We start from the raw sequence: 13,027 nt of genomic DNA on the forward strand, positions 1-13,027 counted from the left end.
GACAAGTGGCTACTGAAATCAATCGAGTTGGCGGACTTTATTTTGCTTACTTTAACATTATTTTTCATGGTGGGGCTAAGCCATTTCTTGGTATGGGTGTAGCGTACCCCAGCCATACCCTGGCGCTGCCACTGGTGGGATGTATGGGGCGGGCCATTCTGCACATGCGTTAAATGCGTTAAATATTTTAACAATTACCGCCGTTAACGCGATAATTTTGACAGCAATAATATATATATTAGGGCCGGGACTCGATTAAAAAAATTAATCTAATTAATTAGAGGCTTTGTAATTAATTAATCGAAATTAATCGCATTTGTAATCACATATAAATATTTGACCTGAGAACAGTGAGAAGCAATTTTTTTCACATGGATTTTAGTATACCATTAGGCGCAGTCACACCGCAGTACTTTTCCCACAAAGGTTCATGAGAACTCTTTGAACCTGGGGGTGGATTAGGCAAATGAAGCCGCTGACGTCACTTCTTCTTCTTCTTCTGCATTGGGTTTACTGGCAGGCAGCAAACCACTTCACGTCGTATACTGCCGCCCAAAGTCCCCGGCCGGAAGTCCCCGGAGTTGGGGACTGGCTTCAGTAGAAGCTGCTGGGAGTCCCAGCAGCCTTCCGAGTAAATCGCCAGAACGCCGACACCTCCTCATCTCCACCGCTCCCATGTTTTATTTTGTGTTGCCATAAGTTAGTCTCTCTGCGTTTCTGCGCTGGGCTAATGCTAATAATGCTAATGCGAGGATAATAAAATGGCGGCTTCACAAAACTTTTTGGGAGTTTTACGGGGCGTGGTTTGCAATCCGCCCAGCCAATCAGACATATAGCTCTTTTCTCACAAGAGAGCCGTACGAAAGTCCCTGCTCTCTAGCAGCTCTCTGCTCTCTAGCAGGGACTTTCGTGGGGGTAAAAAGGTTCTCATGAACTAATTTTAGTACCGGCTCTTTTTGGTGTGAACGCGATAAAAGAGGCTAACGTCCACGCTAGCTGCTATATGTTTTGCATTGAGGTGATACTTGAGTCTTGATGTGCTGCGGTGATATGCGAATTCCTTTTTGCATAATTTGCACACAACCGTGCTCTTATCGACGCTTCCATCCGTCCGTTTTTTAAAACAACATTTCCCACTGTTGTTCACTGTGGTTTGTTGTTGTCTGAAGTCATGAACGTTAGTTGGTGCTCCAGTATAATCGGTACGCCTGAAACTCATCCAGTGAGAAACGTTCCGCGGTGCAAAAATAAGTGCGATTAAAATGCGTTAATTTTTTTAACGCGTTAATTTTTGTGTAATTAATTAATCTTAATTAACGCGTTAAAGTCCCGGCCCTAATATATATATATATTTTTAACACACTTGGTATATATTGACTGTTCACGACTATGATACTTCCTCTTCCATTTCTCCAAGGCCGAGTGCAGGATGCCAATATCACACGTGCCTACGGTTTATCACACCTTTTATTTCTGTGTGTTCCAGACACCATCAAGCTAAAGCTGGCCTTTTACTGCATGCTGTCCTTAAAATAAACTTCAAAACATAACGCTCCGATCTTGCTGCTGGCATTAATGATGTAACATAATGTGGACGAGCTATAATTGAAAGGATATGTTCGATGTTCCGGCGCAGGTTCTCGTTGAGCTTGGCCTCCAGCTCCCCCAGCTCCTCCTCGGCCTTCCTCATGTCTTTCTGCAGCTCCAGGCGAGACTTCCTGGTGTCGTAGTAGCCTCCGGTCAGAGCTCCACGGTGACTCACCTGGTCACCTGGAAGGTCGCAACACAATGTACAACATATAAGAGATGGACTAGAGCACTGAAAATACAAGGTATTGTCAAAGGCAAGTCAAATGTCTTGATTATGGGAATTTTTTAATCTGTGTGTAAGAATATATTGATACAGTTTCAATTGAACATGGAGTTTGATTCAGACAGGGTCGATAGCTCATACTTGTCCTACAGGCTGTATTTGCACATGTGGCTTTTGGAGAGGAGGTTTTACAGAATAGGATTGGCCCATTACAGAGTACAAACAGAAGTATTAGCTACGTTTTTGACATATTACTGATACCCAAAGTTACAAAATCCCAAGGTGATAACTCTTTCGTGCTAATGCCTACCTATATCTTTTAACAGTTTATTGCAGATAGAGACCATCTCTTTTAGAGCTGCAGTCTTACTTATATGTTTGAAGTACTGTGTATTGCATGTCAGGTTACCCTCCAGAGTGATACAGTCCATGGTGAAGGCTCTGGCCAGCTGGGTGGAGACTTCCATGCTGCGACAGATCAGAGTCTTCCCGAACACGTGCTTGAAGGCCTTGTCGAAGGTGTTGCTGTAGCGCAGCTTGCTGATCATGGGAATAGCATCCTTATGGGGCAGAAACACGTTGGTATGAACAAAGTGGCAGATACCACACGCCACGTCTTGTTTCACCTTCAGTTGGCATATATTTAACATACATGACTGCTAGGGGTGTAACGGTTCACAAACATTTCGGTTCGGTACGTACCTCGGTTTTTAGGTCACGGTTCGGTACGTTTTCGGTACAACAGAAAAAATTATCACAAAACAAACTTTTTAAAAAAATGTTTTATTAAACTGTGAATATTCACTCAAATAAATACAAAATATAGTAAAATAAACATTGAGGTGCAGCTTTTCGATGAACTGAAATAATCTGTATTTGAACTGTACTATACCTAAGCAGCCAGTTTGACATTAGGACTTGCTTGTCATTGTATTTTCATGTTTTTTTTAAAGAAAAATTAACTTGTCCACATTGCTTTCCAAAAGGGCAGATCTGCTGGCACTAACAATGTCTCCTGCTGTGGAGAACACCCTCTCGCTAGGGACAGAGGTAGTAGATACAGCCAGGTAGCGCTTTGCTAACATGGCAACATAAGGATATTTGGCGTTTGTAATAGCTTTGGCTCGGTCTGAACTTGTTGCGAGTGTTGGAGGCTTGAATGCTAGTGGGAGTTGGGTTTGCACTTCAGTCTTTTTTCTTTTGGTACCGGTGATATTCACGTTCGGGTGATGCCTTTTCAAGAGTGTGCAAGTTTGATGTATTGCCAGCCGCGTAACCAATGTTAGTTGAACAATGCCGACAAACAGCTTTGGTTCGGTCCACCTGTCTTTGTCCGTCATCCTTGTACGTAACTGCAAAACCAAAATGTTCCCAAACCGGAGACTTCAATGATGCTGGAGGATTTTCGAGCTCAACTTTATCTGCGTTCTCCATTTCGACAGTTCCTCAAATTACTGACTACATTTGAACGCATCCCTGTGACCAGCTCTCATAGTATGCCTCTCGTCCAATGAAATGACTTGCTCACTCTATGACGCGTTGAACTCAATGTGAGCAAGTTACTCTGAATGCTGCGACGCAGCACCTGAGATTACTTCCAAAAAGTTGTTCACGTTCTCAATTGTTTACGTTTAACATTCGGTACACACGTGTACCGAACCGAAGGGCCCGTACCGAATAATTTCGGTACGGGTACGTGTACCGTTACACCCCTAATGACTGCTGTATCTTTAACCTTGATTGTTTAATTATGAATATTTTCTGTCACGGTCCAAATTGCCTGCCTACAGTAGCAGATGTAACTTTGATATGTTCTTACGTTTGTCTCTGGGTAGGCGGTGTCCCTGACATCCAGCTTGGTCAGGGGCAGGAATGTGACTTCTCCAGGCAGGTTCATTTTGTTGAACTCCATCAGTATTTTGGTGCTGACCTCGTCAGTCTCCACAATGTGATAGAACAGTCTGGAAAACAAGAGAGCGCGTAGAAGGCCATCTAAGATTAAAACTAAAAATCAAGGCTGCATCATTGTAAAAAAAAATCTACAAATCTCTGCTGAAGCATTCAATGTACAAAATATACAAAAACAGAGCTTATTATGAGTACACTTTGTTTGATGGGGATATTTATGATTGGAAATAACATAATGAGCAAGCCATTAAAATGTAGTTAATCTGACTCACCTGGTTCCAGCAGTCACCTCGACACAGGTATAAAAGGCGGGCTCACACTCAAAGTTATTCATGACGATGCCATGGTAACCACTGATGACATGCTGGTTGATACCCTTGCGACGGAAATGCTCAAGGACTTTGTTGATGCTGTCACTGCCGTTCAGAATAGACTGGAGGAGCAGAGGGGAAGGAGAGAGATAATGAACTCTAAATAACCTTAACAATAATATATAAAAAATATTGAATTGATATCGATGTTAAAATGAACACAAAATAAAAACCTATTCTAAATCCTATTTTAAATGTTCTCATGACAACTGCAGCCATGATCTCTTCTCTAGAGAAAAACATTTATAACAGATTTCACATTGTGCTGTGAAGAACATATAAAACCTAAGCTGCATTCTGGGAAAAAATCAAATATACCGTAGCTCAAAAACAGAAAGAGATCTCTGTATTTCCCTAATATTGTGCTTCATTATTAACTGTACAGTATAAACATAACAGGTAAAAAACAAGAATGGATAGAGTCCGTTCTGTTCCGAGAGGATGAGTCAGCCGATGAAAGCAAAATAAAACGCAAGACATTTGTCCATGAAGCTACAAACCTTTCATCTCTGCAGACATTAGTTAGAAGTGATATTTGATTGATGCATCTGCCCAGAATAAACGACCGGCGGTTACTGGATGCGGCAGCAGGGAGTGAGTCATGTGTGGATTTAGATAGCTATGATAAGGTGCCATTGGCGGGGCAGATGAATGATTCCACTTGATAAACCTGTCCTGACAACTGGCTGAGTCACAAAGTGAGTCCTCTGCTGTGTTCAGGTGGGCTCAAACGGAGAGAGGCACTTTCTCTTGGGGTTTGATTTTGTTTTATTTCCACATTTCCTCTCTTGCAGTATTCTGGCTGGTAAGCAAATGTATGATGGTTTAATAATATGTGTGGCGTGACAGGTCTACATCTGACAAGTATTGCCTTCCTGAAAAAGGCAGGTAAGTGTGTGTCCTATTATTTATTTACCATGCATCTTAAATTTGAATCATCTGATAAGTATTGTCCACTTCGCTGTTCTCGGCCTCACACAACACAGAGACACATTTCCCTTTTGGAAGGAAGGAAGCATCAGGAACCCTGTAGCTGCTTAAGCAAGTCAATAATCATGCAGCCTCGTGCAGAGACACGGTACCTTGCCGGTGGCCGCTCGGAGGAGCTGCTGCTTCTTCTCCAGCTCTTCTCGTTTGGCAGCCAGGGCCTGCTGCTCTGCGTTCTCCTCCCGCCACAGGTAGCTGGACAGACAGACGTCACACACGGTTACACTTATGTCACAAGACCCCAAACTCAATGCAGCCATGGTACCAACAGAAGAGAAAGGCAGTCTGTGATCAAAACACTTATAAATATGACACTGTAGGTAAAAAAATAAGGACATCTTTTTATGTAAATAATAATAATGTAGATTTGTTACATGCATGTATGAAGCATAAGGTGAAATATTAGGTGCCTTATTATAGCTAAATAATCACATTTAAAATAATTAAAAGCAATACAAATGCCAAAACAATTTCTCTTGTTTTTATTACGGTAATGCTTTTGTCATTTGTTGATATTTTGAGATGAGGCTTGCAGCTGTGGGTTCTGCATGTTGTGATATCAAAGCGGTCATTATGCTGCCTTTTCACCGGCACACCTACACAATGGATCACAGCGAACTGGAGAGTGAATTCAAAATGAGACAAACACAAACATATTCATGTAATCTGTTTCCTTTGCTACTGAGCACCTGTTATTTGTTTATTGGATTTAATTATTATTATTTTTTTTTTAAAAGGTCCAAATATATGTTTTTAAAACTTAAATTAAAAAACAAATTTTTCCTTGAGTGTGTCGTCTAAACCAGCGGTTTTCAAAGTGTGAGGCGCGCCTCCCTGGGGGGGCGCCAGAGAGCTTCAGGGGAGGCGCAGCGTGAGAAAAAAATAACAAGAAAAAGACAAGTAAAGTGTCACTTGCACACCTTTGGCTGTCTGTGGAGACCGAGTTCCCCCACCTCGCCAAAAAGGCTGTAAAAGTGCTCATTCCCTTCACCTCCACCCAGGGGCGGACTGGCCATCTGTGTGTTCTGGAGAATCACAGAACGGCCGGTCATCAGTGGGCCGTTGACGGCCGGCACCGCCCTTTATTTTTTAGGTTTTTAAAAACGGCATCATTTAAGTTTCGCTGACAGGCGACAGAGGTCTGTTCAGCAGACAGTTTACTAGAGCGCTCTACCAATTTGTGTGGGCTGGGCTCGGTGAGATTCCAGGGCAGATTTTTAGTCCCAGTCCGCCCCTGCCTCCACCTACCTGTGTGAGTGCGGGTTTTCCGCATTGACTTTGATCAAAGGCAAGTACCGGTCAAGGCTGCAGCCAGAGGATGATCTGCGTTTATTCCCGTCTACATTGCATCCCCGCATCAAAGACGCAGTAGGTGGTGAGTGTAATAAGGAGGCAAAGTTGACGTTCAGTGTGTTGCCGGGAGCATATAAGGATTTATCCACGATGTTGAAAATGTAAAAAAAAAAAAAAATGCAAAAAAATAAATAAACAAAGATTAAAAGGTTTAAAAAAGTTATTGTTTAATGTTTTAAGGAGGTGACGCTACTCAGCCAATCAAATCGGTGCAGTCAGTGAGTCAGCACGATAGAGACGAGACAAGAAGAGAGAAACAGTCGGAGTCATTTCAAATGGCATGCTCAAAAAAGAGAAAGGTAGAAAGCGAAAACAGAGCATTTAATGACATGTTCTCTTACTGGACCTCTTTGAAATGCAATTGAATACCCTGCATTATAGCAACAACAACAATAATAATAATAATAATAATAATAATAGCAATAATAATTGGGAGGTGGGGGTGCGGCTGTTCTTATGTTCTCTGAGGGGAGGCTCACCTTCCCACACGTTGAAAACCCCTGCTCTAAACGAATAGTTGGAGACTTGAATGGAGACACTCAGTTTGTCGTGTTTCAGGAAGCAGCTGTCTGGGGCAGATTCTCACTATGAAACACATCATCATCCACCCTGGAGGACTTTTTAAAAGCAGAAAGGCGTCTCGCAGCCTGAGGTATCATCCTCTCTGTTAAGGCCCTGACACACCAACCCGATTTTGGGAGTCAGAGGCCGTCAGAGGCTGTCGGGCATTCGCGGCGCCGTAGTCAGGTTGGTGTGTCCCGCACCGTCTGCCGTGACACGCCTTATTTGGACTGCCTGACCCGATGCATGGCCGATTCAACATGTTGAATCGGCCATGCATCGGGTCAGGCAGTCGGACCAAGCAATCACTCTGATTGGCTGTTCAGCTAGCGAATCAGAAGCGAAACGGAAGTGAGGGACGTAAACAAACGATTTAAGAAGTCACACACAGACCAGTGTTGCCAACTTGGCGACTGTGTCGTTAAATTCGGCGGCTTTCCAAACCCTCCGGCTACTTATTTTGTCAAAAGCGACTAATCTAACGACTTGTAATGGTGTTATTAGGGACTTTTCTGGTGTTTGGAGAGTCACGTATTGTTCTGCAGTTAACGAACTGCCGTGAGCCCCTCAGCCCTCCCATAGTACTGACAGGCGCGCAGACTCACAGTTGCCTACCGCAGCAGCTCAGCTGCAGTCAGAGCAGAGAGGAGACAGCCACTCTCCCGCGTCGAGACAGCTTCAGTCACTTAATCACCTCGTCCACTGTGTGTGTGCCTCTCTGTGACAAGCTAAACATCCACGTAGGTCATCATGTCACAGTCTAAACTGTATTCACAAAAGTACAGAAAGGAGTGGGAATCAAACCCTGAGTTTAAAGGATGGTTGAAGCCATTTATTGGAGATGACACACGGGCATACTATACTGCCTTTATTGTAAGGGATATTTCTACTAAAAACTATTTCTACTTTCTACTATAATACATGATAAAATATGTCTTGATTATATTTTGTAGTGTTCGGAATCTTCAAAGTTAACTGAAGTTATCAAATAAATATAATGTAAAACTGAATCAAACCATAAACAAGGTGGCCTGTTGGGATTACTATATATATATATATATATATATATATATATATATATATATATATATATATATATATATATATATATATATATATCTGCATTATTTTATCCCACTTTATGCTTTGCTCTTGCTGCTTATTTTACACTGATTTGATATCTTATTTCTTACTGATGTAAAGCACTTTGAACTGCGATCCCCTGTATGAAAGGTGCGATACAAATAAAGTTATTATTATTATTATTCAGATGGATGTTTCTGCCTCTCTGTTCATTCTCCCATTATCCTCCTCAATCTGCCTAGAAGTATTTTAATGTTGTAGCTGTTACTATAACCAATACTAATGCTAGGGCTGCAACTGACAGTTATGTAGGCACATTGTTATTGTTTCTTATCGCTAACCCCTCTTATGGCTGATAGCTCCAGTGCCGCCCGAAACATGTTTTCGATGGACGAGAGGGAAATGGAACGCACACGCTATTTGTTGTTTGTTTATATCATGCAGTCTGTTCTTCTTCTCTGTCTTCCGGTTGTTGCCTCTTTTGAATGACGAATACACACTACCGCCGCCTGCTGGTAAGGAGAGTTATTGCCACTCATGCACTGAAGTCTTTGCGGTGTGTTCCTGTGCGACACATGGCCAAGACGCAGGAGAACACGGCGACGCAACAGTCGGCGCCGGCTTCGGCGAGTTCTCTGGTGTCTGCTTGGTGTGTCAGGGCCTTTATATAAATAATCCTAATTGTTTAACTGCACAGAGAAGGCTTGATGACATTTACAGCAGACACTACTCTGCTATGTAACTAAAGGTTGCCAAGCAGAACCCACATATTGGCTTAAAGGAAGGGTGAATAATTCAAACTCTCAGCTTCAGACGCAGCCATGACTCATTTAAAGACAAATGTACACCAAGTGATGCTATGTCCTGTGTCACTGCACCCAAAAATATTTAAAAAACATGAGCACAAGACAACGTTTTAACAAATCGTATTAAATAATCTGATGACAGAACTGTAAACAGAATAGCTGAAACTTTAACACAATAAATAACTCAGTTACCTCTAATCATTAACCCATGTTTGTATCATTGAGTTAACTGCGTGTGTTGCTGACGTGGAAAAGTTACTCGTGGATGGGGGAGCTACAGAGCTACTAGAAAGACAGTCGAACCCGGTGCATTCCTCAGTCTGAATGTGGTGCACTTTTGCTAAATGTTTAGACAAATTGCTCGTGTTACTGCCCTCACATGCTAAACACTCTTGGCAACGAGCATTGTCCACCTCAAGACGGGTAACATTTAACCACACCTTGGAGCGCTTCTCTCCGCCATCCCCGCCGTGTGTTGCTGCATGGAGCAGCGAGTGTCTGTAAACTGCCCCGCCCCCTCGCTAACAGGCGGGGGAGAGAGATCTCGTCTGGATTAGAAAGATCGAAAATACACCTTAGACGCATTTGTTTGTCTTTTTGCATATTAGAAACGAGTTGGCGACACTAAGACTTTTTGTAGCAATAATACATATGACATATATTTTTAAAATGTCTCCAGTACCGATAAAAAGACCGATAACGTTGGAGCTTAACGGCGCGTAAAACACACGTGATGACGTCACCAACGAATCGACGACTGAATTAGTTGGCAACTAATTTGGTCATCGATTTTAATCGATTAAGTCAATTAGTTGTTGCACCCCTACACAAGACAAGGCTTTAAATGCATCTCAAGATGTGAGGTCGAACAGAATGATGGGGGTGAAGTTCTTACTTTCTTTCGCTCTGCAGCTCATCCTTCCTGTTCTTCACCTCGTAATATTTTTTGTCCAGTTCCTCAACGCGGGTCTTCACCTCATTAAGATCTTGATCGAGTTTCTAAATAGACAAAGATGAAAGTTGTTCAGAGTTTAGGGGAAAAAAGGATTAATAAGTAGCATTAAAATGTTCCTTAAAAATAAAAAAAACATTTACAGTTCTACAGGAGACAATGTGAATTCACTTCAAATGAAAAACCGTTACCACCTCACAGTTGTATGGCAACTAGGGCTGAACCATATACCGTGTCATGGCGATAACCGCGGTATGCGCATGCGCGGTATTCACACCGCAGGGACGTGCGGTTTTATTCATTATTTTTAAAAAAATGCTAACGCACTTTAGCACAGAATTCAAAATAAAGATACCCTTATTACTTATCGAAACTGCACATACAATATATCCGATTAAAGCTGAGACTCCACAGATTAAGTATAGTATCCAAGCGATCCGATCTCGCAACAGGGGAAGCAAACACAGACATCACAACACGTACCTTTTACGGAGCTTTTACGGGAGATCGTCTCACCGTAGCTGTCAATCTGATCAAAAGACGTGTTCAATGGCATTAAACGAGAAAGAAAAAACGCGGCTGAATCGGTTAATCCATAGGTTGATAATGTATCTGTGGCTTTGAAGCAATTGTTTATAATCCATAATCCCATTTTTATGTAAAAATCAGATCACAAAAGTTAGCTGCTAATGGTAGCCACCTTGGTGGTATGCAGCTTCCGGTTTTGGCTACGAGTCGTCACTCTCACTCCTTATTTGTTCATGTGTTGGTGTGTGTAGAACTTCCCCTGATATTTGACCTTTTTAGACAGATTTAGCACAAAAAAAACCCTCTTTTGGGGCCATTTGGGTGGATTTTCCATATCTCTGGCCCACCTTGCTGGATTTTGACATGCGACATCTCTTTCTGACCGTCAGAGCCAATGGAATGGAGGGGAAATCACACAATCCTTATTTGGTAATGTGTGTGTGTGAGAGACTTCCGCATTGCCAAGACCGGAAGCAGCAGCCACTATGGTGGCTACCATTAGCAGCTAACTTTTGCTCTGCGATATTTACATAAAAATTGAATTATGGATTATAAATTAAATCATTTTTTTTATACAGACGTTAAAAACCTATGGATTAACCGATTCAGCCGCGTTTTTTCTTTCTCGTTTTAATGCCATTGAACACGTCTTTTGATCAGATTGACAGCTACAGTGAGACATCTCCCCTCGAAGCTACGTAAAGGTACGTGTTGTGATGTCTGTGTTTGCTTCCCCTGTCCGAGTTCAGATCACTCAGTGATGATACTATATACCTAAATAATCTGTGGAACCTCAGCTTTAATCGGATATCTTGTAAGTGCAGCTAACGATAAGTAATAATAAGGGTACTTTTATCTTGAGTTCTGTGCCAAAGTACGTTAGCATTTTTCGCTCAGGGGTCATTTAGATGCTTCTTATGAGACTTGTGTTTTGTTTTGGTATAAAATGGTTTGTATCGTCAGTTAGCTGCGATTATTTCCGTTAATCTGGTATAACACATTAATAGGTTCTTAAATATTACGATCCCCTGAGACACTGTCCTGAAAAAAAAAAGTAAAGTACCCGCCGGGACTTTGGGGTTTAACAGGTTAAAAAAACCGCAATATATACCGCAGGGGGGGAAAAAACCGCGATGTCAGTTTTTTTCAATACCGTGCAGCCCTAATGCCAACCAGTTGCAGTTTACATATATGTTGATCAAAATGTTGCTCACTTCTTCATTTGATAGTGTTACAGTTGTGGGAAATTGTATTAATTGGCAAAAGAATACTGGATTTATGGTTGAATGTGTTTTGTAGGGTCACAGTGACATTGATCCGTGACCACAACATTTGTATCAGTTTAGCTTCAATTTAAAAGAAATTCTCTGAGCATTCTTAAGATATCCCATTTATAAGAATTGTACAGAGGGATGAACACAAAATGCCCCCACCATATCATAGGGTATCTTTTTGTAATTGTCTTTCGAAAAAAAAAACATACAGTGTACTGCTCGAGGTTCTTCTCCTTGTTGGTCTCCGTGTCCTCCAGGTCTTTGTTGATGGCTGCGATCTGCCTCTTTTTGTCGTTGATGGCCTGGTCCAGAGACTTCAGCTCCTTCTTGATCCACTTGTCCCTCTCCTCCTTGGAGGTGAACTGGCTGCCTCGGCCCTGCTTGGCGTACAGGTCTGTCCTCTCCTGGGTCGCCTGGGCCAGTCTGCAGGGCAACACAAAGATAGTAAAAAATGTTTTAACTAAATCACAAGTTCACAATGGAGCCATCTATTCATTTCCTGACAAACTGTGCATGCAGATGTTCAAAGTCAACAACCTTTTCCAACAGTTATAGATTAATTCACAGTAGGGATGCACGATATTGGTTTTTTGAAACCGATACCGATAACTTCCTGCTTCTCAAGACCGATACTAATATAATATATATATTAGGGCTGTCAGTCGACTAAAATATTTAAATCGCATGATTGTCCATAGTTAATCGCAAATTAATCGCACATTTTTGATCTGTTCTAAATGTACCTTAGAGGAATATTTTTCAAGTTTTTAATACTCTTATCAACATATGAGTGGACAAATATGCTTTATGCCAATGTTTATTATCATTTGAACAATGACAAATATTCTCATGAATATTAAACACAACAACCTCTGAACATTACAAATATTCGCCTCAATTCAACCTGGAACCTCTCATTCAATAATACAATACAAATGGTGTGTGTGTGTGCGTGTGCGCATGTGTGTGCGTGTGTGTGTGTGTGTGTGTGTGTGTGTGCGTGCGTGTGTGTGTGTGTGAGTGATGGATCGTTGGAGCTATGTGCAACTCAAGGCATATGCTCGAACGGGAGCTGCCTGGACGCTGCAATCATGTTGCGCACTATCCGTGCTGAGTGTGCTGACTTTTCGTACAATGTCCCACTGTCTGGCTTCCTGCATAAAGTCAAGTGCTCGGCGCAGTTGTGGCGAAATGTTCTCATTTAAACAGCTCCTTGTATCCGTTAGCGCAGCTAGCTAGCACCAGATGCTAACAACAACAATGCACGTAAGGTCTCTCTCTCACTCGCTCGGGCCACACATACACACACCCTCCCGGTCCTCCCAATAGCCAGTCGGTGCCTGCCGGTGAGCGTGGATGTGTGGTCTGCCACAAGCGGGCGGCAGGAGCGG

General features: G+C 42.2%; 1 protein-coding gene across 2 annotated transcripts in view; it reads right to left on the reverse strand.

Moving 5' to 3' along the window:
* smc3 (structural maintenance of chromosomes 3) overlaps positions 1-13,027 on the reverse strand; it is a 49,345-nt gene that overhangs the window by 22,280 nt on the left and 14,038 nt on the right. Inside the window, exons 13-19 of one of the 2 annotated variants that reach the window (XM_034239222.1) lie at positions 11,846-12,059; positions 9,778-9,881; positions 5,175-5,274; positions 3,994-4,154; positions 3,633-3,774; positions 2,223-2,373; positions 1,618-1,770 (exon numbers count right to left, since the gene is read on the reverse strand). In XM_034239222.1, the coding sequence (XP_034095113.1) occupies positions 1,618-1,770; positions 2,223-2,373; positions 3,633-3,774; positions 3,994-4,154; positions 5,175-5,274; positions 9,778-9,881; positions 11,846-12,059 (1,025 nt within the window). Of the gene's footprint in view, positions 1-1,617; positions 1,771-2,183; positions 2,374-3,632; positions 3,775-3,993; positions 4,155-5,174; positions 5,275-9,777; positions 9,882-11,845; positions 12,060-13,027 lie in introns of both variants that reach the window. The other variant, XM_034239221.1, reaches the window with a different exon arrangement.

Source organism: Gymnodraco acuticeps, unplaced genomic scaffold (assembly GCF_902827175.1).
Source record: "Gymnodraco acuticeps unplaced genomic scaffold, fGymAcu1.1, whole genome shotgun sequence".
Classification (NCBI taxonomy): Eukaryota; Metazoa; Chordata; class Actinopteri; order Perciformes; family Bathydraconidae; genus Gymnodraco; species Gymnodraco acuticeps.